The 27,731-nt window shown below is 36.6% G+C and overlaps 1 protein-coding gene across 2 annotated transcripts; it reads left to right on the top strand.

The window, feature by feature from the left end:
• On the top strand, nucleotides 1-25,898 carry slc6a16b (solute carrier family 6 member 16b). 2 transcript variants are annotated; one of them, XM_051682985.1, is made up of 12 exons: nucleotides 1-197; nucleotides 12,612-12,816; nucleotides 14,686-14,843; nucleotides 15,032-15,152; nucleotides 15,290-15,465; nucleotides 15,661-15,771; nucleotides 15,978-16,219; nucleotides 19,472-19,658; nucleotides 19,807-20,008; nucleotides 20,219-20,378; nucleotides 22,041-22,203; nucleotides 23,051-25,898. In XM_051682985.1, exons 1-12 carry the CDS (start codon nucleotides 189-191, stop codon nucleotides 23,357-23,359), a joined length of 2,043 nt encoding a protein of 680 aa, XP_051538945.1. In that variant the 5' UTR covers nucleotides 1-188; the 3' UTR covers nucleotides 23,360-25,898. The 2 variants fall into 2 exon arrangements, with proteins under 2 accessions (XP_051538945.1, XP_051538946.1); XM_051682986.1 differs by lacking the exon at nucleotides 1-197 and adding an exon at nucleotides 1,264-1,527.
• The last annotated feature ends 1,833 nt before the right edge of the window (nucleotides 25,899-27,731 follow it).

The following is a 27,731-nucleotide window of genomic DNA, read 5'->3' as shown; positions in this document are numbered from 1 at the left end:
GACACGTGGCAAAATAAACTACAGTCATGCACCTTTACTGAAGAGCTAAAACCGGGACTGTAGTTAAAATATAATTTATGGATTATGAATATATTGGATAATTTATTTTATTGCCATTGCTGATCTTCGAAAGACACTACGGCATAGTGAAACACTCTCTTAAAGAGGATTCTACTACAGTATTACTCATGGGAGAGGTAGGTTTTAACACAGGTTGTTGATTATAATTATCATGCGTTTTAAAATAGAATTAAATGACTTAACATAACAGCAAGGTCTCAGAATTGTGTTGAATTTGCCTTAGAGATGCAGTAATTAGTGTATTACTTAAAAAATATATATATATATATATATATATACTTGAAAAAAATTATAGTATCTAAATTGACACCAAGAGCACGTTTATGAGTCTCACAGCGTTTATTGACGTTATATATGAGATTAAAGATTGCCTCGGTCAGTTGGGTCACTTTTTTGACAGTAAAATAATATGCAAAATCTCTGCACGTGCGGAGAGCGCCACCTGCTGGAGGTGCAACTTTTAAAATCAATGTGTAATATTGTTGTGGAATTGCATCATCATGAATGAAACTCAGGTTTCAGCTACTACAGTCCAGCATATGGCAAACTACTACTAGAAATATGAAATGTAAATAATGCAGCTGGCTTTACAGTGTCCCCAAAAAGTTTTAGGATGGTTTCTGGTTGTCAAACTAATTGGAGCACGAAGTTAATAGTGTTGTGATCTGATGCAGTGACGTTCTTATAGTTTATAAGTGTCTAAATAAGTGTTGGTCCCACTGTATAAAGTCAGATCTTTCCCTAATAGTTGGAATAGTATATAATTTAACAATATAGTATCATAGTACTGCTAAAACTTCGGGGCAAAATACATATTTGTGAATTTTTTAAAACAGCTCTACTAAATTGGATTTATTCTCTTTATTTGTATCTGTTTTTTCTTTGCTAGGGAATAAAACATTGAAACTTAGTCGCAATGTGATGTAGAAAACTAGTGAAAATGTGTAAGAAATAACAAAGTGGAACGATTTTTTTATTTTTTATTTTGCTTATCCTTTAATACAGCTCTAATGTAAAATGAGCATTTCTCTCTATAACATGCTTGTAATAATTATTTATGTGATTTCTAAGGTTAGAAATGAGGCCACATACAAAAACTCGTGCACGAGTATTTGAAACGCACGTTCACACTGAATCAAGTGACGTTGTGAGTGGGCGGGGCCATAGAAGTAGTGCGCTCGGGCGTGGATGAGGAAGTTCAAACTACCGGGAAATAAACCGAATAATAACATGCCTGCGACGCGGCAAAATAGCATGTCTATCAGATGCGCCGTACGTTAGGTATCTGAATGTATTATTCGGACCCGTACTGTTCAGCTGGGTTTATTGTGTAGTGTTATTTTCTTTCGCGAGAGAAGATCTGAGCCGGTGACAATAGAACGCGCGCGCGCCATCAACCATTAACACGTGCGTTTGAAACCCTGAAAGAGACACAAAATAAACATGGTGAGAGTTTATCCTAATGCATTCATTTTCAGATTTACATTCTGATTTATAAGCTTTTTTGTGATAATTAATTTTTTATTCATAGATGATACACGTGCTGCTCCTTTTTACTGATTAGACTGGTTTATTGGCTTTTCAATTTTATGTTTTCCACTGGTTTTGGTTTCTCTGGCAATTAAGAGCTTATGAAAATAATAATTGGGATACATTTTCATTATAAAGTACAAAAATGTGACAGTTGTTTCCTGTTGACAGATAAGACACAACACATTCCCACAGTGATGAGGAAACAAATTTGTGTTTTCTAGTCATTACAATAAATAAAATCATAAAAGTTATGTAAAATTATATAGCAAATATCAATTTTGAGTTCTGCTGTGCTTTAACATATTTAATAACGTAGGGGAAAAAAAACTTAACATTTAACTCTAGCGCATAAACTCTATTTTGATACTTCAAATGTCGTGAAAAACTGGTTTGGAAACACTTTTTGTTGAGAAAATTGGCATTAATGCAAAAATATAGTGTCACGTGACAGAATTTGCCCCAATCCTTAGCCTGTGTTAATCATGATGACAAGATATACATCCTTGAAAGCCAATTTATTGTACGTGATTATGGATTGATCTGAACGGCATAAAGATCCGATCTGCGTCATGACACTTCCAGGAGTGCCAACACAAATATCTCGTATCATGCACCTGTCATCGACAAGTGCAAGGAGAACAAATGAATGGCCACTCTTTGTGATTAATTTAATCATGGTAGACATCTGTTTATTTATTAAAGTTGCTTTTACACACAATTCAAAATAATAGATGGCAGTCATGAAATTAGCCCTCAATACTAAAAACATATTATTTCTATGCACAAAGATGTTTTAAAAATATATACACAATACTAGGAGAAAAATATCAGTGTGCTTTTTTGGAACACTAACTGCCCTATTCTGTTAAATTATTGTTTAGCTTACTTTTGGAAAAAATGCTGGCAAAATTCCCTGTATTAAATTAAATAAATTGCCAAACGAAAAAAGCATTAAATTAAAAAAATAAATTACCAAATGAAAAAAAAAATATATTTTTAGACCAAGGCTATATATGCCTTTTCTTTACACAAACTTAAATTAGCCTGACCCTGTTCTGTAGATGAAAAAAGTCGGCTGAATGACATTCTCAGAATGTTCTAGACTTTTTTTCTAGACTATAAAATATCAGAACTATTTGTCCAATGCTGAGTTCACTTTCAGAAAACGAGCTTTTGAACATTTTAAACTTTTAAATATTTTAAATCTAACGCTCTTTACATCGGATCGCATTTGCTGAGCTTCTTCAGAAAATGTAAATAGCATTATGACACTAAAATGAATTTTAGATGACAATCAAGTTCAGATGGTCGTTAAAAGTTGCTGGACAAATATGCGGGACAATGCAGTTGTGATGGCAGTGCATTAGATGATTGTCTAAAATAGCCTATTGAATATCAGGAATGTATCATATATATATATAAACCCTGATATTACACCGCATCAATGTTTCTTTAATAGCTGTGCACACAGCATATACACATGGATGGATGGTCATTATACTAAGACCGAAAGTTTCCCCCACTACTTGGTGCAGGTTGCCAGTTTGAACAGGGCCATGACGATTCACTTTAAGGTCGTAACCGGTGGCAACCTGCGATAGGCGCAACATCAGGACCAATATTACAGTCCTATCAGAAGGGCAACTGCTCCCTTTTGATTGCAATTCCTCGTCTTCTGATTGTATTTATTTGTGAAATTAAAATGACAGTAAGCTGGCTAATTTCAATGAATTGTCTCAATACGCTCCCCATTTTACCAAAACATCGGAGGAAGAAAATTAGGAACACCTGGGAGGTGAATTGGCGATAAACACACATTTCTGTATGGAAACGGTTTAAGGGCAGATTTCTTTTGCGATAAACGAAAACTCATGCATCAGGTTTTTTTTAGGCATGACGTCATCACGCACACCATTTTTATCGATAAAAGGTCATTTGAATGGAAACAGGCAGAAGACGGCAAATTTCGCATTTTAATTTTGTCGATAACAAAATAGCACGAAAAGTGGATGGAAACTACGCTATTATATCGTATCTGAACTCCTTTTTCTGCTTTGCCATTTGACTGTGCATATAATGGACTAGATGTTACATGTTGGAATTCATAATGCTTTGCAAATTCCTGAAACTCCTTGCAATTGTAACATGGACCATTGTCACTGACTGCAGTTTTCGGAATCCCATGTCTGGCAGAGATAAACTTCATGTGATTTACTACGCCACTAGCTGTTGTGCTTGTCAGTAAAGCCATCTCTGGGTAGTTGGAATAATAATCTATTAGCAACAAATTTCCCATTGAAATCAGAGATCAGTACCAACCTTCTCCCAGGCTTCTGAAGTCTGATCAACAATGATCATTGTTTCCTTGACTCGTTTGTTCTGGAAATAAGACGTGTTTCACATCTGTTCACCATTTTCTGAATATCAGCATTGATACTCAGGCCAATATATTGCTTCTCTGGCTCTCCTTTTGCATTTCTCAATCCCTAAATGTCCTTCATATATTCTTTTAAGCATATCAGGACGCATTGACTCTGGAATCACAATTCTGTATTTCGAAGCAGCATTCCAATTACCACAGACAATTCTGACCTTATGTGGAAGTATTGTGAACTTGAACCTCTTGGCCAGCCTTGCTGCATGTTGGTGATCACTGCTTGCAGTACAGTGTCTTTCTCAGTCTCATCAGCAATCTGTTTTGATTTGTGGTCTGACACAGGTAAAGCTGTGGATATCATATTCACATGCAAAGTCACATAATCTTCTGTAGAACTTTGTGTACTTTTTAAAGTTTGTTCCGTTGAATTCTTTTCAGCACATTTCTCAGTATGACATTGTGTTGCTCTAAGGTGGAACCCCAGACAATTATGCCATCAGTTGGTACACCTTCCAATCCTTCAATTACATGCTCAATGGCACGATGAAAAATCTCGGCAGCTAAGATAATTCCAAAAGGTAGTCTGAGAAAGCAATACCTCCCAAAAGGTGTGTTGAAGGTGCAGTATATTGTACTTTCGTCATCCAGTTTGATCTGCCAAAATCCTTGGGACGCATCAAGCTTTCCAAAGTATTTTGCACCTGCCATCTCACTTATGATTCCCTCTCACTTAGGAATTTGTTAGTGCTAATGTTTAAAGTTTTCGTTCAAGTCTTTTGGATCCATACATATTCTAATCTCACCATTCTTCACGCACACCATTGAGTTACATTTACATTTATGCATTTGGCAGATGCTTTTATCCAAAGCGACTTACAGTGCACTTATTACAAGGACAATCCCCCTGGAGCAACCTGGAGTAAGTGCCTTGGTCAAGGACACAATGGTGGTGGCTGTGGGGATCAAACCAGCAACCTTCTGCTTAGCATTTCAGTGCTTTAGTCCACTACGCCACCACCACTCCACCCAGTTGACCCAGTCTGTTTGTTCTTTGACCTTACATATCACACCCAGTGCTGTCATCCTGTCCAACTCTTTCTTCAGCTGGTCATGTAGGGATGCAGGAATTGTCCTTGGTGCATGTACCATAGTCTATGCATCTGCTTTCAGTTGGATTTTGTAGGTGTACAGAAGAGTACCAAATCTTGTTAAAATATCTGGAAACTCATGAAGCGTAGAGTCAAGAGAGTCATTTTTTGTCATGAAGCTGATGCACTCTTTTAACCAGCTCCAAATCCACACACGCTTTATCTCCAAGCAAAGAATCGTGACCATCTGGCACAATTATAAACATCAAGTTGTAGACCTTGTTCCTTATTGTCACTTTGAGCCTACAGACTCCTTTGGTGTCAACTATCTGACAAGTGTAAGTGTGGTCTTTCCTTCATCAACTTTGTCACTTACACTCATCAAATTTACTTTTGCACCAGTATCAAGTTTCATTGGAATGACTGATCCATTGATTTGCAAAGGCACAATCCATTTGTCATCATTTAGACCTACAGTACCAACATTCACAGATTCATCATTCTGCATCTGAGAGACCTGAGCATTGTTATCAGGTGAGCTGTTGTTACATGAAACCAAGCCTACAAAGAAAGTTTCACTTAAATCAGTCTCTTCGACTAGATGCACATTCTGTCCTTTTTGCACTTTTCCTTTTGAAAAACATTGCTTAGCAAAGTGATTTTTACCTCTGCGTAACGTGCACTGTTTGCCATAGGCAGGACATTTCCTTGGCTGGTGTCGGAAACCACAGCGTTTGCATTTGAATGTGTCTGTGTCCTCCGCTTTCTTAGTTAACATTTGCTGTTTTCGATTCTTTCCTTGTGAACTTTACTTCTTCCACTGCTGCGCTTTCACCGTGGCTGCATTTGGGTTTGCGAAAGATTTTACGTGCTGCTGTGCAAGCCAGAGCATGTGAGTGAAGCTTAGCAGTGTGAAACTCCGCTCAATAACCCGCTCCATGCACATGTGCATGGGCTCACGGCCCAAGCGTACGCTCCGCTCAAGTACCGCTCACCGGGAAAAAAGCGTTCGCTCAAATCCCACTTCGACATTAAATTTCTCTGTTGTATACTTGGTTCCAAGCATGCACACAGGGGGGTTGCTACAGTGGCCCGAGCAACTGCCCCTTTGCCCACGTGGGCTGAGGTGCCCCTCTGGGCGAAATATAGACTATAGCCCAACATTTATTAAATTATCAAATGATTAGTAATGTACACATCTGAAATTATGTGATTGTATTGTTGCGTTTTAGTATATCAAATCTTGTTTATTTTGGACTGGTTTACAACTGCTGTTAGATAATCGGGTGAACCAGACCTTCCTTATCATTTATAATCGGTCAAATATTTCTCTGTTAGCACATATGTCAGTGAACATCTTCAAATAATACCTTAAAAAAAAATTCAGTTCTAAATTACCATTATTTACTTTAAACAAGTCATCAAACACGCCTCTACAAGTGATAAAACAGGTGTGTGTTGGCACGGAAACTCGCATATGCGCAAATTTGCGCTTTTCAGTTTAAACTGGACCCGAGTGATACAACCGACCCAGAAAACCACAATCTTTTCAACTTTAAAGTTTGTTCGAGTCGTTTATGGCAATAATGAAAACATGGACTGGTACCAGGAAAAATATTGCAGGTAAAAGTGAAATTCATAATTGTTTTTCAGTTGTCTCCACGGAATGATTATAGATTTGATACATTGTTTCTGATTTAATGCTATCAGACTTTGGGTCTGTAAATTAAAATGAGCAATTTCTCATCCTGATTTTGTGTTCAGTTTTAAACGGAGTATTAAGTTAACCAGAAAACAGCAGTGAATGTTTTTCTCTTTTTCAGTGTTGTTGCTTTATTAATATTCCCTACAACTGTATATGTACGAATCATATGCAATCTAAAGGACTGTGGTTATTTATATAATAATTATTATATTAGCAGATACCATGTGCCCCCTTTGTTTTTCCTTGATATTTTTAAAGCATCATAAAGTGAATCTGGACTTTATTTGCGTCAAACGATCATGTGTCATGCACTCTTTATATGTACAGTAAGGTTTAACCATGGATTTAACTAATAAAAAATATTTGTCATGCATAAAGTGAGATTTTGTCCTATATATATATATATATATATATATATATATATATATTAGTTGAAATCATGTTTAATGATCCTAAAACAAATAAAAATGATTGAATTCACAAATTACACTGCCTTCGTTTAAGTTTTTTTTTTTCTAATGTACAATAATTTCTAGCTTTTCATGAATGCAGCAAGCGATGTTGGAAGATGTTATCTGCAACCACTAATCTAGAATAATTTTCTCATTAAGGTGTGGATTTGGCTTTGGCAAACTGACCAGCAATTATGAGTCACTTTATCCTGAAGCAGAGTGAGATAATTCCGCTATGGAATTCTCTATGGGAGAGCGGAAGTCTTTGCTAATCAGATGATCAAATGTACAATAGAGGCATGAAAGCTGAATGCTCCACCTGCAAATTAGGACAAACTGATATGCAAGATCATACATGTTTATTGGTTTTGTGTGTGTTCGCAGGGATTCAAGGTAAAATGCTTTGCCAATATACAGTATTATTAAGCTTACATATTCAACTGAGGGTGCTCTAACGTTCGCAACCCCGCAGAACCGGACCTGCATCTAGCTGGCAGCTGCACTGACATGATGGCAAAACAACAAGATACCTTACTTATCTATTAATTTATTATCGAATAGTAGTGTAGCCTACTAGCTCACCTTTTGCTGCACTACGTCGTGTAGCACATCCTCGTGCTCTCTGACAATGTCACACGTACGATTCCAAAAGGAATATATGCTAATTCTCACGGTCTCTCCACACTCCCTTTTGATTTCTTCGTTCTTTGATTTATACTTTGCATTTATTTAGGCAATAAGGTTTGCAACTTCACTAAAACAATGTTAGAGCTCCATAACCTCAGGCCTATTGCTTATTTCACAGATTCCCAAACCAGCATATCTCGAAGAGCATTCTGGGTTGAGTGAGCGGCACTGAGCGAGCGGAGCGGAATCTTCAAAAAGGCGCTCTCCGCTCAGTTGGAATTATCACCGCTCCGCTCCGCTCACATGCTCTAGTGCGAGCTCACTTGCATGGCATATTTTGACAGCATCATTCAAAGACAGTTCTGTTTCTCTAAGAAGTCTTTCTCTGACTTTCTGATCTTGAAAACACAGTTTGGTCACGGATCATGGACTTCTGCAAGTGTGCAAAATTACACGTTTGAGCTTTCAATTTTAGATCCGTTAGAAAACGGTCAAAAGGTTCACCCTGTTGGTGGATTCGGGAAATGAAAAATATACCTCTCGTATGTTTCATTTTTTTGGGGCGAACAGTGTTCGTCAAATTTCTGGAGCACAATGTCAAACTTTCCACTGTCATCCGCATTTGCAAAGACGAATGTGTTGAACACTTCGATGGCTTGTGGACCTGTAACAGTTAGTAGTAACGCTATTTTCCTTCCATCTGTTTTATTTTCAAGTCCAATGGCCTGCATATACAGCATAAATTGCTGCTTAAAATTCTCCAGTTACTGTCGACATTCCCGGTGAGCTTCAATCCATCAGGCGGTTTCAAACTGCTTTCCATCTCGATTTCTTCAACTTAGAGAAACAACCACTCCTGGTACCATGTTATGTTCGCATGTTTATATAAAATAATGTTCGAACATTTGATGAACATCATAATATCGTTTAATCAGCCACTTACAGACAACCTCACGTCACCCTAAGTCTGTTCTTTATCCGTATATCCTTATAAACATTACTTAGATGCACCTTTGTAACATCGGCATCTAGTGACACATCTTAGTAACAACAATAATCTCTTTGATCATTACAATAGCGTTGCCCGATTTGTGTGCGAATCGTCCTTTTGAATCGATAATGTTCAATGAATCGGTCAAACCGATTCATGTAAAAAAAATAATTATTATTTGCCGTCTTCTGCCTGTTTCCATTCAAATGGCCTTTTATCTTTAAAAATGGTGTGCGTGATGACGTCATGCTTAAAAAAAAATTAAAAAAAACACTTTGTCACATAAGTTTTGGTTTATCGCAAAAGAAATCTGCCCTTCAGCCGTTTCCCGCATATTTGTCCAGCAACTTTTAACGACCATCTGAACTTGGTTGTCATCTAAAATTAATTTTAGCGTCATAATGCAATTTACATTTTCTGAAGAAGCTCAGCAAATGCGATCCGATGTAAAGGGCGTTAGATTTAAAATATTTAAAAGTTTAAAATGTTCAAAAGCTCGTTTTCTGAAAGTGTACTCGGCATTGGACAAATAGTTCTGATAGTTTATAGTCTTGAAAAAGAGTCCGACTTTTTCATCTACAGAACAGGGTAAGGCTAATTTAAGTTTGTGTAAAGGAAAGGCAATTATATAGGCCTAACAATATTATTTTTTTTGTTTGGTAATTTATTTTTTAAATTTAATGCTTTATTCGTTTGGTAATTTTTTTTTAATGTTTATTTGTTTGGTAATTTATTTAATTTAATGGGAATTTTGCCGGCATTTTTTCAAAAGCTAAACAATAACTTAATAGAATTGGGCTATATGTTAGTGTTCTAAAAAAGCGCACTGAAGCTTTTCTCCTGTATTTTTAATTTAAAACATATTTGTGCATAGAAATGATTTTGTATTGTGGGTTAATTCCATGACTGCCATCTATTATTAAGCAACCTTAATCGCAAAGTGTGGCCATTCATTTCTTCTCCTTGCACTTATCGATGACAGGTGCATGATACGAGATATTTGTGTTGGCACTAGGGCTGAAACGATTAGTCGATGTTATCGACAACGTCGAAAATAAATAAATTGTCGACAAACATTTCCGTTGTCGAATAGTCATTTGATCTCATTTAACGTAACATGAGATCACATTAAACTCTGACGCACGAGAGGAGCACTGCAGTTCGCGCCTGATTGAGGAGAGGAAGAATTACAGTTATATTTAGTGCGTTATAGCTTTATTAAAGTTCAAATAATAAGGAAGCAGGTCTTGTAAATAACTAAACTCTGAAACTGGCATTTCTCTGTGCGGGCAGCGCCTCTTCTTTGAGTTGTGCAAAGTGTCCCGATCTAAAGGGGAGAGATTGAAACTGCACCCAGCTGATGCGCACACTGTCGCGGGGACACTCGTCCCTCGAGTGCGCACGCTTAATGCAGCTAGATTATAACGTGATGGCTCGCAACTTATTGAATCATAATACAGTATATGTGTCACTGTGACTTTCTTAACGTGAAGAAAATTGGCAATATGAGTTTTTTTGTGAGTTAAAGAGAGATCGAAGTGAACAGAAAGGTGAGGGGGTAGCCTTCGCCTCATTATACACGGCAACAAAATACGTGTTTGACTTGTTTTCCAATATAAATATCTAAAACTCCTTTAAAACATCGTACATTTACTTTAGCAGCTATACTGCAGAAGAAAGTTTTTATCTGAGAATGTTGAATATAATATTACAAATATTTTAAAATATCTAAAAATCCTTTTAAAAAAGATGCATTCACCTGATAAGCAGCATATAAGATGTTTAGACTTGCTTTTAGAGAATAGATCTTGAATATATGTATATTTTGTTTTTACTGCACTCGCAGAAGTATAACCAAGTGAAAAAATACACTTATATACAAAATACACATTCTCTTAAAGCAAATCTAAATATCTTATATGTTGCTTCTCAAGTAAATGTATTTTTAGACAATTTTAAATGGAAAACAAGACAAAAACACTTGTTAACAATAGGATTTTTTGCAGTGAATTGTTTACTGAATTAAACTTAAAGTATTTTTTCTTTTAATTCAGTGAAAGTCATTTAGAGGTATTTTTAAAAACAAGCACGTTTAATATAACCTTTTAAGTCGGGGCACAAGCTGAATAATCGGTTAAGAGCTAATGATTAATCGTAGCAATAATCGCAGAATAGTCGAATAATCGTTCTAATAATCGTTAGATTAGTCGATTATCAAAATGATCATTAGTTGCAGCTCTAGTTGGCACTCCTGGAAGTGTCATGATGCAGATGTTTTTGCAGCATCGGATCTGTGTAACAGTGCGAGTAATGCTTTGCGTGCAATAAATTGGCTTTCAAGGATGTATATCTTGTCATCGTGATTAACACAGGCTAACGATTGGGGTAAATTCTGTCATGTGACACTATATTTTTGCGTTAATGCCTATTTTATCGACAAAAAGTGTTTCCAAACCAGTTTTTCGCGACATTTGAAGTATTGACATAGTTTATGCGCTGGAGTTAAACGGAAAATATTATGTCTACACTTGTGAAATTTTAGCGATAATTTGCGTTTCCATCAGCTATATTGGTAAACTTTTTGATGCGCTACATTTTGTCGCACAAAAAACCCTTGGATGAAAACATAGCGAGTCGGACTAAAATTGGAAAAAATAATATAAACTGATATAAAATGTTTTGGCTGATACCGATTTAAACAAAAAACAATAGGGTGATACCGATATTTATTTTGACATCAGATCACTATTTTACTTAGGAATGCATAGCAAATTTATAAAGAGGTACAAAAGCTTTTTTACTTTTCTGAAAATTAATAATTTCCAACATATATAATTTTTTATTTTTTTTTTATATCTCGGAAGTCAAAAGTAGGTAAGTGCCGCTTTCACAACTGTCACGTTCATTTATGGCGTTTTGTTCCACATTAACGTGAGAACGAGAGTATAAAAATTAAATATTCCATATTCTTAAGAGTGCTAACCCTTCTACATATTGTAACTATTATTATTTCTGGATTGTGCATTTAAATTCACAGTTTTTACAAAGTGTGTTACTAATTATTTATAAATAAACCATAGTTTTTTAAATCGACGTTTTCATGCTTATTTCCGGTATGCCGATGGTTTTAATTGTCAATAATTGGCCGATAGATATCGGCAGCCGATACATCGGTGCATTTCCAAAAAATTATGAATCTTATCTATTAATCACAAATGGCTAATAATTGTAATGAATTCATAGTAATTCATTGATCAAAATGTGTTGGAACTAGAGGTTCCGATGTTGGATATTGCCGATACCGATAATAACCAAGGAGGTGGAAAAGGCAGATGAATCGGTCGACCTCTTGTGGGAACAGTAGTTGTTTCTAATGCTTTGTGCATGAATTTTCACTCATTATCCTCTGTTCAACAGTGTTTAGTGGTCGTAATGGAGTGGAGTGTCCTGTCAGAAAAGCAGCATGCATGATTGAGCAGTTTTATGACTGAGTTCAGTGAGCTGTAAAGATGAGACATCAGGGTTTATACACTGCCAGTCAAAAGTTTGGACACATTGGACTTCCATTTGTGTTATTTCATAGTTTTAATGATGTTGGTATTATTTTTAAAATTAGAAAATAGTCATAAAGTACGAGCAGGTGTGCCTGAGATTTTGAGTGCTATTCTAGCTGCAGATTTTATAACAAAGATAAATCCTTGGCTTTTTATGTGCGATTGTATAAATGGGAAAACTGAATGTTATATTTCTGTTTAAGATGACTTCAGAGAAGCCACCGTTACCCGCAGACGACCAACAGGAAGAGGCACAGCTGGGCTCTGAGGTCGAGCCGAGGGTTGCTGTCGAAACAGCCCGAGATGGCTGGGACAGTAAAGTGGAATATTTTCTTGCTCAGGTCGGGTTCAGTGTTGGATTGGGCAATGTTTGGAGGTTCCCGTACCTCTGCCACCAGAATGGAGGAGGTGAGTGGGATGGAGAGATTTTTATTTAATGATGAGCTGTGAGACTTAAATCAAGCAGTGCAGTTACTGACTGGTTGTTCATATCACAATGTATAACTGAAGATACACAAGTTTTGTTGTAATAAGAGGAATTTAATAAAATAACTGAATTAATGAAATATGCCATCACATTTCATGTTGGTTTAGATTTCTTTATTTAAAATAAGAGTAAGGATCTGTTATTGGATTGTATTTATGTCTCTAAAAAGTCTGCAAACACACTTTTTACAAGAACTGTATTACATTTATTTCTGATTGGTTATATCTGCTCTGTACAAATCTGAAATGATCTCATTATTTGGTAACAGAGAGCAGAGGGTAGTAAATGCAATAAGAATTCCTTAATGATTCCAGTACTAAAAGAATGACTGGAATCGTTAAGGAACCGGAATCGTTAAGAGGAATCGTAATCGTAAAATTCCTTACGATTCCCAACCCTAGTTCTTGAAGTGCTTGAATTAAGCTTTTACAAATTTACGAACTGGAATACCTGGAAAAATCACCTTGTTTTGATGAAAAGTGCTTGAAATTTAAACGGATCATTTCCTCCGTGTAATGTGTGTCCATCAAAGATGAGGCGACTCCACTTTCATTGAATAATGTGTCTTAATATCCTTTCTGTTCTTTACAGTCAGATAAAAATGTCAAATTAAATATTAATATTAATCTAACACAGCTTGGATGCGCTAAAGAAACCAAGAGATTCTCGTTGATGTTCGCTGAACCGGAACACTGTGAGCCGCTCGTTGAACTCTTAAAGTGACAGTAACATTATTAGTGTTTCTTATACAAATGAATGTAAACTCAGTGTTATTACATTATTTCAAACAGTGATAGCTCATATCATTATTATTATATATACAATTTCATTGTATGATATTAATATAGTGTAGAATTTTAGTATTTTTACAAAGTTAAAATGTGATTATAATAATGATTACAAACTTTTTCAGGACATTTAATTGTTATTATATCGAATACAATATATATTGAATCGTGAACCTCGTATCGTATATCGAACCGAGTCGTGAGAGAACCATATCGTCCCATCCCTAGTATAGCCTGAAATTGTTTTTATGTCTGGACTGTATTCGGAAGGGTTTATGATTATACATACAAATTGTTTTATTTACAATGAGATAATATAGAGATATCGATTTCTAGATAACTTAATTTTGGTTTAGAAAAATGTAATACTCTACAATTTGCAGGTTTCTTATTTTATACTCTTCCTGAACATCTGGGTTATTTTAAATAAATTACGTTTTTATTTATTTGACGTTTTCACTGTTGAAAACTTCCTGTGTGGTGCACTTTTTGTTTTTGTGCATTTTTCTTGCATGCTTATTTTTTCTATAATGAATAGAACTTTGATTTCTCTAACCAGGTTACTTTGCATTCTAATAAAGAAAATGTTATTCCAATCATGTTAAAGTTGAAAAATCTGCATGAATAATCCTTAGATTTGTTTTGCCATATTTCCCAGCCCTAATTTCAAGTCAACTTTTTTCCTGTGTCAGATTTGAAAAGTATTAATCAGTTATCGATCTTTTCATCTTGTGTTTTGAAACATTATACATTTCTAGACTGGCACTTTAGTGTGAACTGTTTTATTTTGGACAATAGGTAAAAAGTATATTAATAGTTTATAATGTTCTTTTATGATTATTATTTTTCATTATGTCAGTTACTGGGCATTATATAGGAATAACCATAGGTTATATGCAATCTGTATCGGCCAAAATTTCTGTATCACTGCTTCTCTATTAAGAAGTTTGTGTTAATATAGGATGCACTGATTGAAATGTTTATGTGATTGGTCTTTCTCAGGAGCGTTCATCTTGTTGTATGTGGTGTTGATGGTGTTGGTTGGCGTGCCATTGTTTTTTCTGGAGTTGGCAGCGGGTCAGAGCATCAGACAGGGCAGCATTGGTGTCTGGAGACACATTTCTCCAAAGCTTGTTGGCATCGGCTACTCCAGCTGTGTGGTGAGTTATCTCTTATCTTATTGGTTACAATTGCAGATACTGTGTTATGTAATTTCTCCAGAAAATGTGACACAGTATGAGAATTACCAAACTGCACTATTCAAAAGTATGATGATTTAACAGTAAATATGAAACGTGCTCTTTCTGAAGGAATTGTATTTTATTTTTTTATGATTATTATTTCTCAGGTGTGTTTCTTTGTGGCTTTGTATTACAACGTAATCATCGGCTGGAGTATTTTCTACCTTGGGAATTCTTTCCGGTATCCTCTACCATGGGAAAGTTGTCCAATGGAAGGAAACAGCACCGGTACGGTATAGCAGATAAAGAGTTTGTGTGTGCACATACATGGAAATATTACACAATGTAAAACTTAATTTTGACTAGACATATGAAAATGCTAAAGATTTGACTGTTGCATTAAACCTTTTTTTCTTTGTTTTCAGTGGCTGAATGTGCTGCCAGTTCTCCCACTTCATATTTCTGGTATCGTAAAGCTCTGGACATCACTGACTCAATTGATGAAAGGAGCGAGTTTAACCCCATCATCACCGGCTGTCTGCTGGCTGCTTGGGTCATTGTTTGTCTTGCCATGTACAAGGGCATCAAATCCACTGGCAAGGTACAATGTTTGTGTTTATGCAAAGTCACTTTTAAGCAAGCACTATTAACTTTAGTACCTTAGAGATTAATAAAGTGTATGTATTAATCAATAAAGTGATCAAACTTTCTCCAAGATTACTGAGATAAGTAACAATGAGAGTTTATAATTGCGATTATTATTGTTGATATTGATGAGTGTTTTGGCTGTGTGTAGGTGATGTATTTCTCCTCCGTGTTTCCATACGTGGTGTTGCTGTGTTTTCTGATCAGAGGAGTGATGCTGGACGGGGCATCAGATGGAATTAAATTCATGTTTTACCCCAGAGTATGTATACACACAGATTTGTCCATTTTTTGCATGTGACATATTTCATGTGATTATGAAGAAACTTTTTTTTTTTTTTTTGCGAAGATGTGCATTGATGCATCGTTTACAATAAGACCTAGCAGATGTATCAACGTAATTAGGGTCCATTTTGATTTCATGTTGACTTTAAAAATAAACCTTGCTCTTGTACATCTCTCACTCAGCTGGAGATCTGGGGAGATGTTCAGGTGTGGCGTCAGGCGGCGACTCAGGTCTTCTTTGCGCTGGGTTTGGGTTTTGGTTCTGTGATCGCGTACTCATCCTACAACCCGCGGAATAACAACTGCCATCGGGACGCGTTCACCGTGTCTGCTGTCAACTTCATGACGTCTGTGCTGGCCACGCTGGTAGTGTTTGCTGTACTGGGCTTCAGGGCCAAAACCATCGCCACAGCGTGTGCCAAACGGTCAGTATGCAAGTTACACACAAGAAAAGTAGTTTGCGTATATATGTGTCTGATTATTGTCAACTTGAATGATCAGTTTCAAATTGGTAGGACAGTATGCAATGGCTTTAAAAGTAGTTAAAGGCCAGTTTATCGGCCTGACCGATTAATCGGCCAATATTTGGCCATTTTGTGATTTAACAGAATTCTTTCCTTATCTCATCTCTGTTTTCAGGTTTTTTGAATAATCGATCAATTCAATAAAAAATTAATAAAGATAAATATATTAGTAATGCACCTATGTATCGGCCACCGTTATTTATTGGCATATTAGTGACCAAATTAAAACCAATAGCTTGTCAGTTGTAAGCATGAAAACGCAGATATGAAAAACTGATGGTATTTTATTAATTACGTAAATTTATTCTGTTGTATAAAGTAAAATAAAAAGAATTCTGTGTGTAAAGAAACACCTACCAAAATAAATTAAATCTGAAAATTTATACACTATATTGCCAAAAGTATTCGCTCACCCATCCAAATAATTGAATTCAGGTGTTCCAATCACTTCCATGGCCACAGGTGTATAAAATGAAGCACCTAGGCATGCAGACTGCTTCTACAAACATTTGTGAAAGAATGGGCCGCTCTCAGGAGCTCAGTGAATTCCAGCGTGGTACTGTGATAGGATGCCACCTGTGCAACAAGTCCAGTCGAGAAATTTCCTCGCTACTAAATATTCCACAGTCAACTGTCAGTGGTATTATAACAAAGTGGAAGCGATTGGGAATGACAGCAACTCAGCCACGAAGTGGTAGGCCACGTAAAATGACAGAGTGGGGTCAGCGGATGCTGAGGCGCATAGTGCGCAGAGGTCGCCAACTTTCTGCAGAGTCAATCGTTACAGACCTCCAAAGTTCATGTGGCCTTCAGATTAGCTCAAGAACAGTGCGTAGAGAGCTTCATGGAATGGGTTTCCATGGCCGAGCAGCTGCATCCAAGCCATACATCACCAAGTGCAATGCAAAGCGTCCGATGCAGTGGTGTAAAGCACGCCGCCACTGGACTCTAGAGCAGTGGAGACGCGTTCTCTGGAGTGACGAATCACGCTTCTCCATCTGGCAATCTGATGGACGAATCTGGGTTTGCCGGTTGCCAGGAGAACGGTACTTGTCTGACTGCATTGTGCCAACTGTGAAGTTTGGTGGAGGGGGGATTATGGTGTGGGGTTGTTTTTCAGGAGCTGGGCTTGGCCCCTTAGTTCCAGTGAAAGGAACTCTGAATGCTTCAGCATACCAAGAGATTTTGGACAATTCCATGCTCCCAACTTTGTGGGAACAGTTTGGGGATGGCCCCTTCCTGTTCCAACATGACTGCGCACCAGTGCACAAAGCAAGGTCCATAAAGACATGGATGAGCGAGTTTGGTGTGGAAGAACTTGACTGGCCTGCACAGAGTCCTGACCTCAACCCGACAGAGCACCTTTGGGATGAATTTGAGCGAAGACTGTGAGCCAGGCCTTCTCGTCCAACATCAGTGTCTGACCTCACAAATGCGCTTCTGGAAGAATGGTCAAAAATTCCCATAAACACACTCCTAAACCTTGTGGAAAGGCTTCCCAGAAGAGTTGAAGCTGTTATAGCTGCAAAGGGTGGGCCGACGTCATATTAAACCCTATGGATTAAGAATGGGATGTCACTTAAGTTCATATGCGTCTAAAGGCAGATGAGCGAATACTTTTGGCAATATAGTGTAAGTGCAAAATGTTAAAAGAAAAAAAAAAACTTTCCCACCTACATCAATTGTTTATTTGATGTTTTTAATCTTTAGTTGTATCATGTATTTATCTTTCACTGTGGTTCTCTTAAAAGTTTGGCCTGTCATGTGTTCAATAGATCCAATCCATGTTCAATGGAAATTATTGATTGTTAGAAAAATAAACTAGCTTTTGCACCTTTTTACATTTTTAGGGCCTATTTACACTTGGCCACAGCAATGTGTCTCCGCCAAATGGATATAAATCCGATCTTCATTTCCCGCGCTATATGCGAATAAAACAGAGTTCATTTCCGTGATTACGCTAATTCTGGGCAGTGAGTTTAAAAGATGTGCTTTATTATTTGATTCCAAATGTATTTGCCCAGCGTGCATGTGTCTGAGTATGGGTGCACTGTGTGTTTTTCCCCTTAGGGCTTGTCATAGGTAAGACGTTTTTGAGCTGCACTCATGTCAGTGTTTAGTTTCAGTTTCATCAGCGATCTGCATCCAATAAATGAAAAAAGTTCTGTCTCTCCTACAACATGCATTCCTCTCTTTCTTTGTTATTTCCTGCGTGATGCAAGCCCAATGCAAATATTCGGTGACAGCTGTTACATTTCGCATTTTTCCTATGCTGACGTAGCGCTGTTTGGGCGGGGTAAAGTTTACATGTGTGACTTGAACCGCCAGATGCATTTACATTTGACCAGTTTAGTCTGGAATGCGTCTCAATCCACCTCATGAAGCGGTCTAAGTGATTGCAGTGCAATCCTTCTCGAATGCATTTCGGAGGGCATTTACACCTGGTCTTTTCATGATCAGATAGCTATCCAAACAGTGAAAACGCATGAAGTGGCCAAGTGTAAACAGGCCCTTAAAGCATCATTTCTAATCAAAACAGTGATCTGATGACAAAAAAAAGGAAAGTGGCAATATCGGTATAGGTCTGTAGTTTTTGGTACACAGATTTACAGATATTTTTGCATTGATACAGAAGCTCGTTTTGATATCAATTCATATGGGGGGGAAAAAAGAAATGATCTCCCAACTAATGCTGTTAATTATACAGGGGACCTTCTAACTAGGTACATTATGAAATATTATTTATTTTTTCTAATTATATTTTATTTGTTTCATCATTTGGGTCACATTTTAACCTTTAAAGAATGGACATATCCATGTATTCAATCAATAAATTATCATTGTTACATTTTTAAATGCATGATTTATTCTATATACAAGTATTTACAGTACATTGATTTGTGGAACACAAGCAAAAAATCGGTACTGTCTCTTTAAGAAATCCGGCCCTTGAGATCAGTGATTTACTCGCATTGTAGAGAGTTGTGCATAGAGTTAAAGATCGTATTTGGGATTTAAGAATTGTTATCGAAATCCTTCAAATGCATGGCAAAACGATATTCTTACCCAGTCTTATGACCTCGTGTGGCTTATTGCTTTAAATACGTTTGACTTGAGGTTGAAGATGTTAAGATAAATGTTTGTGTGTTGCAGTAATCTGAAAGCTGTGTTTGATGCGATGTCGTCCTCCTCCTCTCTCTCCGACCTTCTCATTAACACACCTAATGTGGAGTACGTCACATTGAACGAGTATAAAAACTGGTACAGAGTTGAAGGCCAACACCTCATTATCTCTGATTACAACATCACGTCCTGCAGTCTGGAGGAGGAAATGAAAAGGGTATGTCTCTAACTTATTGTGCATTCTTAATGATACAAAATAAGTAAAATTAATGTTAACTGTATATATATAAAAAAATGACTATCAATGAAGAGTAAACAAAGTAACAATCAACCAACTTAACATTCTCTCTTTCTCTGTCTGTCAGGGTGTGGAGGGAACAGGTTTGGCATTTATAGCGTTCACCGAAGCCATGACTTTATTTCCCTGGAGTCCGTTCTGGTCGGCACTGTTCTTCCTCATGCTGCTCAATCTGGGTTTGTCCACGATGTTTGGTACCATGGCCGGAATACTGACGCCGTTAACGGACACCTTTAAGACGCTACGTAAACACAAACTAATATTTACAGGTAACACACACTGTCCTGACTTCCTTTTATAGTTCTGTTGTTTTTATGTGGTTAGTGTGCGTTTGTGATTTATTTTTGTATGTTTGCTTGTTGGTTTTTCTTTGGGACACCTCTCTGGTTGGTCTGTTTAATCATTGTTTTGGCGTGTTGTCATATATCAATTAGCAGCTTTTTGTTGTTTCTGATTGGTCAATTGTTTTCGTATCTCAGTGTGCAGTTGTACGGTGGGGTTTCTGATTGGTCTGATGTTCACTCAACGTAGCGGGAACTACTTTGTGACAATGTTTGACGATTATTCCGCCACGCTTCCGCTCATCATCGTTGTCATCTTTCAGACCATCAGCGTTGCCTGGGTTTATGGAGCGGACAGGTATCACACACTCTGTGTTTGAGTAGAATATGTATATATTTGTTTTGGTTTTATTGTAATGTACAGTGCCAAGAAAAAGTATGTGACCCCTTTGGAAATACTTGCATTTATGTATAAATTTGTCTTAAAATCTCGTTCGATCTTCATTTAAGTTACAATAATGAACAAACACAATTTGTTTTAACTAATAACACACAAATTATTGTTCTTGAACATACTGAATACTTCATTCAAACATTCACAGTGTAGGTTGGAAAAAGTATGCGAACTCCTGGGCTAGTGATCTCAAGCTAATTAGATTCAGGAGTTGGCAAACTTGGCATCCCGTTAATGAAACAAGATTGGAGGTGTGGGTTAGAGCCACTTTGACTTATAAAAAGCACTCAAACATTTTGAGTTTGCTATTCACAAGAAGCATCTGCTGATGTGGAGCATGCCTCGCAGAAAAAGATCTCAGAAGACCTACGATCAAGAATTGTTGCTTTGCATAAAGCTGGAAAGGGTTACAAAGTTATCTCGAAGAGCTCAGATATTCATCTATCCACAGTTAGACAAATTGTCTATAAATGGAGATGATTTAGTACTATAGGTACTCTCTCTAGAAGTGGCCGTCCAGCCAAGATGACTCAAAGGGCACACCGCAGAATGCTCAATGAGGTAAAAAAGAACCCTAGAGTGACGGATAAAGACTTGAAGGAATCATTGGAACTGGTTAACATCTCTGTTCATGAGTCTACTATACAGAAAACATTAAACAGGCATGGTGTCCATGGCAGGACACCATGAAGGAAGCCGCTGCTTTCCAATAAAAACATTGCAGCACACCTGAAGTTTGCCCAAGACCACCTTGACACTCCACAACGCTACTCGGAAAATGTTTTGTGGACTGATGAAACTAAGGTTAAGAACATGCAGCACTACTTTTGGTGTAAAAAGGGTACCGCATACCAACATGAAAACATCATCCCAACGCTGAAGTACAGTGGAGGGAACATCATGATTTAGGGCTGCTTTGCTACTTCGGGTCTGGACCGTTTGCCATCATCGAGGGGAAAAATGAAATCCTAAGTTTACCAAGATATCCTACAGGATAATGTCAGTGTGGCTGTGTGCCAGCTGGATCTCAGAAGTTTGGTGATGAAGCAGGACAATGACCCTAAACATCAAAGTAAATCCACTACAGAATGACACTTGGAGTGTCCCAGTCAGAGTCCAGACCTTAACCCAATAGAGATGCTGTGGAATGACATCAAAAGAGCCATTCACACCAGACATCCTGAGAATATGGCTGAACTGAAGCAGTTCTGTACGGAAGAATGGTCCAGAAATCCTTCTGAACATTGTGTAAGTCTAATTCGCTTGGTTGAGGTTATTGCTGTCAAAGGAAGATCGACCAGTTATTAAATCCAAGGGTTCACTTACTTTTTCCACAGCACTTTGAATGTTTAATGGGATGTGTTCAATAAAGACATGAAAGATTATAATTGTGTGTGTGTTGTTAGCTTAAGCACATTGTGTTTGTCTATACTTATGACTTTGATGAAGATATCACATTTTATGACCAATTAATTCAGAAAACCAGCAAATTCCAAAGGGTTCACATACTTTTTCTTGCCACTGTAGTTAAATGGCCATAAATAAGATGTTTTACAAATTTTTTAGGTTTTTAGAAGACTTAAAGCAGATGTTGGGTCAGCCAGTCTCTGTGGTGTACAAGTATCTATGGATGTACGTGTGTCCGATTGCTATGTTGGGGCTCCTGGGTGCCAGTCTGCTAAAGATGATCATCGAACGGCCCACATACAAGGCCTGGAACAGAGAAAAGGTACACTGTATATAATACATTCATTATCATACACTGACCAGCCACAACATTAAAACCTCCTGCCTAATATTGTATAGGTCCCCCTCGTGCCACCAAAACAGCACCAACTCGCGTCTCAGAATAGCAGAATGAGATGATATTCTTCTCACCACAGTTGTACAGAGCGGTTACCTGAGTTACCGTAGACTTTGTCAGTTCGAACCAGTCTGGCCATTCTCTGTTGACCTCTCTCATCAACAAGACATTTCCATCCACAGAACTGCCGCTCACTGGATGTTTTTTGTTTTTGACACCAAAGTCCCAGGAGATCAGCAGTTACAGAAATACTCAAACCAGCCCGTCTGGCACCAACAATCATGCTACGCTCCAAATCACTGAGATCACATTTTTTCCCCATTCTGATGGTTGATGTGAACATTAATTGAAGCTCCTGACCTGTATCTGCATGATTTTATGCACTGCACTGCTGCCACATGATTGGATGATTAGATAATCACATGGATGATTGTTGGTGCCAGACGGGCTGGTTTGAGTATTTCTGGGATTTTCACACACAACAGTCTCTAGAGTTTACACCGAATGGTGCCAAAAACAAAAAACATCCAGTGAGCGGCAGTTCTGTGGACGGAAACGCCTTGTTGATGAGAGAAGTCAACAGAGAATGACCAGACTGGTTCGAACTGACAAAGTCTACGGTAACTCAGATAACCGCTCTGTACTATATATATATATATATATATATATATATATATGTGTGTGGGTGTGTGTACACCGCACGTACACTTTAAAAGCCTTTACATTAACCTGTAACATCACTCTACTCTATATTTTTTTTTTTTTGTCTCAGGCGTCCGAGGAGCAACTCCCCTATCCTGATTGGGCACTTGCTGTCTTGACAATACTCATCATTATTGCATCACTTCCTGTTCCGATTGGATACCTACATTTCACTCTCCTCAAACGCCTCGGGCAGTCACCGATGGACACTGAGGCGGGATACGTGCCCTGTGCCACCACAGACACAGACCTGACCCCTCTCGGCACATCAGCCCTCTTGGTAGCTGACCCTAATTCATTTTCCCGTTTACTTGAGGAAAACCATGACTTCCCGTCTCAAAACGGCCTGATTGAAAGTGTGGAATCAAGTGTGTTATGAGAGAGAGGGAGGAAAACATTGTGCACACATCATCTGAGCTAACAAACAATAAAAGTATAAAGACCGAATGGTTTTATATTTTAGAACTACTTTGCAGCAATCAAATATATCTAATCATTTTAAAAGCTGGGAACAGAAATAACTGACTTTTAAAGGGATAGTTCACCCAGAAGTCTTTTAACTGTAAGACTTTTTTCAGCGGAACACAAAAGGAGATGTTTTGAAGAATGTTCATGCTGCTCTTTTCCATATAATGAAAGCGAATGGTGACTATAGTTCTGAAGCTAAAAAAAAAAGCACATACATTCCATATTCTTCTGTAAGTCATACAAAAATGTTGTGTGTGGAAGATTTAAGTAGTTTATTACTGGAATATTTACGTTCTACCGTTGATCTGAAACCTTAACGTTCTTCCACATGTTGAAACCTGGCACGTCCAAAAAAACAAGTACAAACTTTTTTGTTTACATACATCGAATAACGGCTACATTAACAGCGAATGAATTTTCCTTTGCTATTTTTTTTTCTTCTATTCCTTTAAAATGAAAAAAAAAAAAGCGGTACTCTTGACTCTGGTAGGTCCATGAAGTGAGCCTTAAACATAGCTTCAAAATAATTTAAAACACAATTTTTCCGGTTTATTTTTATTTAAGGGACCTGCATTTTGGGATTATATGCTGGTTTACTGATCTGATGAGGTCTGATCTAAGACATTTTCCATAAAGGTGTTTTTGTAAACTTTACGAAACTCGAGAAACAGCCAGTACTTTGTCACTGTTACTATGATTAGTATTGTTCCACGCTGGTCTTTTCTGTGTTCAATGCCTTTAAGTGAGTCTGTTATTTAAACTTTGTATATTAGCATCTTTTTTCAAAGATAAAGTGACCTTTTTGGTTAAAAGATGTCATTAACTTTTATGAACTGTTACACGATCACCAAAAGCTGAGTAGTCAGTTAGCAAAAATCAGAATTTCTGAACATAGAAGATACTATGAATGTTACTTAGCTCAAGTAGTTATAAAAAAAACTACACGGTCCCTTTGTTTTATTTATTTAGCATTTTAAATGTTAATTTTTTTTTATTATTTTTATTTTATTTTATTTTTTTACCTGTTTTGTAAATAATATTATGCTTCGGTCAGAGCTGATAAAGACAAACTCATTTTGAAAAATTATTTTTAACTTCCAGCTGTTTTAAAAGGGGAACAATTTAAAAGCTGAAGTGTGTACATTTTTCGGTGTTAAAGGTGCTGTAAGTGATTTTAGCCGTTCTAGAATTTCCACAAGCTGTCAAGCTGAGCGGTTGGATTAGCCACTCCCTCTTTTCCCAAAACCCTGCACTCCAAAGATGCCAAATTAGCTTTATAAAGCAGAAACAGTTGTCAAAAACAACAGCAGCAAAATAGCGCCCTCTACTGGCAACTGTTATGAGCAGCATGGCATAAAAATGGCATTATGCCTCAATAATTCGCTATAACTACAATATTATGAGAACGTGCAAAATGATCGACAGGCAGAAAGCGTCAATGTCCGCGGACACATTTTTGTTTGCTGTTTATAGAGCCTAGAGCTGTCACACTGACCGATGAGAGATCTCACGACACATTTCATTAATATCTTTCAGGGAGTAGGAACATTTGTTTGCATACCTTTCCATGAAAAAAATCACTTGCAGTACTTTTAATATACTTTCTCTTATCCAAGCTTAATATATAGAGAGAAACTTTTTGAAAACTGTAAACATTGTATCTTTGGCACTATAAAAATTCCTCTGTTTTGAGTGATCTATCCAGCCCGACACAACAACACCGACTCAACCAATGGTGTGAGTTGGGGGTGGGACTATCTGTTTGTTCGATCAACAGCAGACGGGGCGTATTCAGAAAGCCGTTATATAAATCCATTCAATGTTGCAGAAACTACACACTTAAGCTTAAACTCTGTTAGTGACTGGTTGTTATTTCAATTCTTATTTCTAAGTGTTTGCATTTTCAGAACATTTCTAAATATTTTCTATCATAAGTTGTTTTGTACAGAAATGTGTTTGTGCCCTGCTGAAGAAAGAATATGGGAAATGTTTTATTTTCATTGTCTTATTTACATCTAAAAATATCTCAAGACATGTCATTTCTAAAAGAGAAGATATCTGACCTGTAGGCCAGACAGTTTTATGGCTTATAGTCATTGCAAACTGTTATTTTTGACACTTACAGGGGTTTTGTGCGTCTTCTGTGTGTTTTAAGTCGGTCGAACTGAGTGTGTAATTAGTTTTAAAATAATGTATGATAAATGTATGTAATATAACACCATTCCTTGTGTAGAATACTTGAGATTTCTGTGATCTTAAAATGATTATTTTTGTTGTTGGAAACTTTGTACACTCTTTTTCTGACACTCTTTGTTTTATTTTATTTTTTACAATTGTAACTGTTGAATGCAACGGTGTATTTTCAGTATTTCCGTTATCGTAACGCTTTTTTTCAGCATAGTGTAATGTCAAAGCCAGAAAACAATTAAACTATGCAGTCTTCCTTTTTAGATTGTGTGGATATTTTGTTGGTCATGATGTGCAAACTAACAAGGACATTTTGTTCCGATTATTATTCTTTGTGTAAATGGTTATTTGACCTTTTGCACATTCTCGTTTTGTTAATAACAGAGACTAAAAACAAATGTTTTTCATTTCGGTTATTTCTGAGCAAAAACTGTATTTTTTCGTTCCGGTTCAGAAGTTCCGCAGCCTCCTTTCCAAATGGGTTACCGGTTAGAACAAAATAAAAGAACGATTAATAACATTATTTTAAAGTGACAGTACTCGACACTAAAGGGAGGGTGAAATACCAGCTCTCACAAGAGAAGTAAGCATCTGGTCTGGACAAATAAGCTCAGAATTAGCAATTAATTGTTTTCCTGTGTGATGGATTTATCTGCACAGAAATCCTAAGCACTTGGATAACAGTTAAGTATAATTTTAATTACAGATTTGCTTCGTAGTCAAAACCCGGCAGCATCAAATCTGTATTAATGCATCATATCAACAGGGTTCGTACAAGGTGCTTGAAGTGCTTGAATTTGACTTTTTCTAATTTTTTCCAAGAGGTGCTAAACTTCTTGAATTATAGAAAATCTTAAAATACGTTGCTAAAATCATTTAATAAATGAAATTATTTATTTTTGGAAAAACACGACGACAGACCACTGCTGAAGCGCACAGACGGCGCTGTCACGTGACACCTGTTACTTTTGTCAGCGCTGTTCAGAATGGGCCAATCACAATCACGTGTTACTGGAGGATTTAAAATTTATATTTTATAGAAACTGCTGTGGCAGATTTAACAAGTATGAATCATTGCAGCTATCAGTTTTAATTAAACATTACTCTCCAGAGTGAAAAAATTAGATGAGATGCAAAACGTTTTGAATGATTTGAATGCAGATCAATGGAGGATTCAGTTTCGTGAGCCGTCTAGCGCCCCCTTCTGTAAAGAAAGATTTGTGTCTCACAAAATAGATTATTTCTGACAACATTTGGGTCAATATCAAAATATGTTGACAAACATGTCCCTTTACTTTTTTTAGTCATAAAAAGCTTTCAAATAGCGCAAATATATATATATATATATATATATATATATATATATATATATATATATATATATATATATTTATTTATTTATTATTATTATTATTATTATTATTATTTTTTTAATTGTTAATTGCCTGAATAAATCTTTGTTCCCTTTATCTGGTACACCACTTCTATGACATATAAAGTTATTTGTGTATTTATTTTGTACTTATTTTTAATAAAAGCATTAGTGCAAGGCTGAACAAGTGTGCAAAAAAGCAAAACAAAATTATTATTAATAATTTAAAAAGAGTGTTTGTCCCTTGATTTCATGGCATTGCTGTTATCAATGTTAAAACCTTTTATAAAAAACAAAAACAAAAAAATAAATACAGAAAGTTGTGGAAAATAATTTTTAAGGTTTAAGTTCAGAGGCTGCTTAAATATGCATATAGTGATTTTTCCCAGCATGTTAAAGAAATTATTATTTCACATTTTAACTAATATTTTCACTCAAAAATATTTCGTGTTGTAACCCATCGTGAAACAAAATTAAATAATAAAAGAAAGAACAACAGCCAAGTTGTCCTTTATGAATAAAAAAATAATGTCAGCATGTTACAAAATGTTTACCCTCAGCGTTTATAGGCAAAAACTGTACTGAATGGAAAATGTCTATATTTTGAATAAATGAATGGTTAAAATATTTTGATTTAAAATGAACAAAAATAATTTGTTTTAATGACATCTCGAGCATAGTCCTTGAAAACAAATACAAATGTGCTTAAAGTCCTTGAATTTAA

This window comes from Myxocyprinus asiaticus, chromosome 41 (assembly GCF_019703515.2).
Source record: "Myxocyprinus asiaticus isolate MX2 ecotype Aquarium Trade chromosome 41, UBuf_Myxa_2, whole genome shotgun sequence".
Taxonomy (NCBI): domain Eukaryota; kingdom Metazoa; phylum Chordata; class Actinopteri; order Cypriniformes; family Catostomidae; genus Myxocyprinus; species Myxocyprinus asiaticus.
The sequence above is the reverse complement of the archived record's forward strand: the minus strand, read 5'-3'. Positions and strand labels throughout refer to the sequence as shown.

Excerpts from the sequence above, each read along its gene's own strand:
- slc6a16b (XM_051682985.1), top strand. Across the intron at positions 15,153-15,289 it reads AATGGAAGGAAACAGCACCG|TGGCTGAATGTGCTGCCAGT; the intron begins GTACGGTATAGC and ends CTTTGTTTTCAG. Across the intron at positions 19,659-19,806 it reads TGGAGGAGGAAATGAAAAGG|GGTGTGGAGGGAACAGGTTT; the intron begins GTATGTCTCTAA and ends TCTGTCTGTCAG.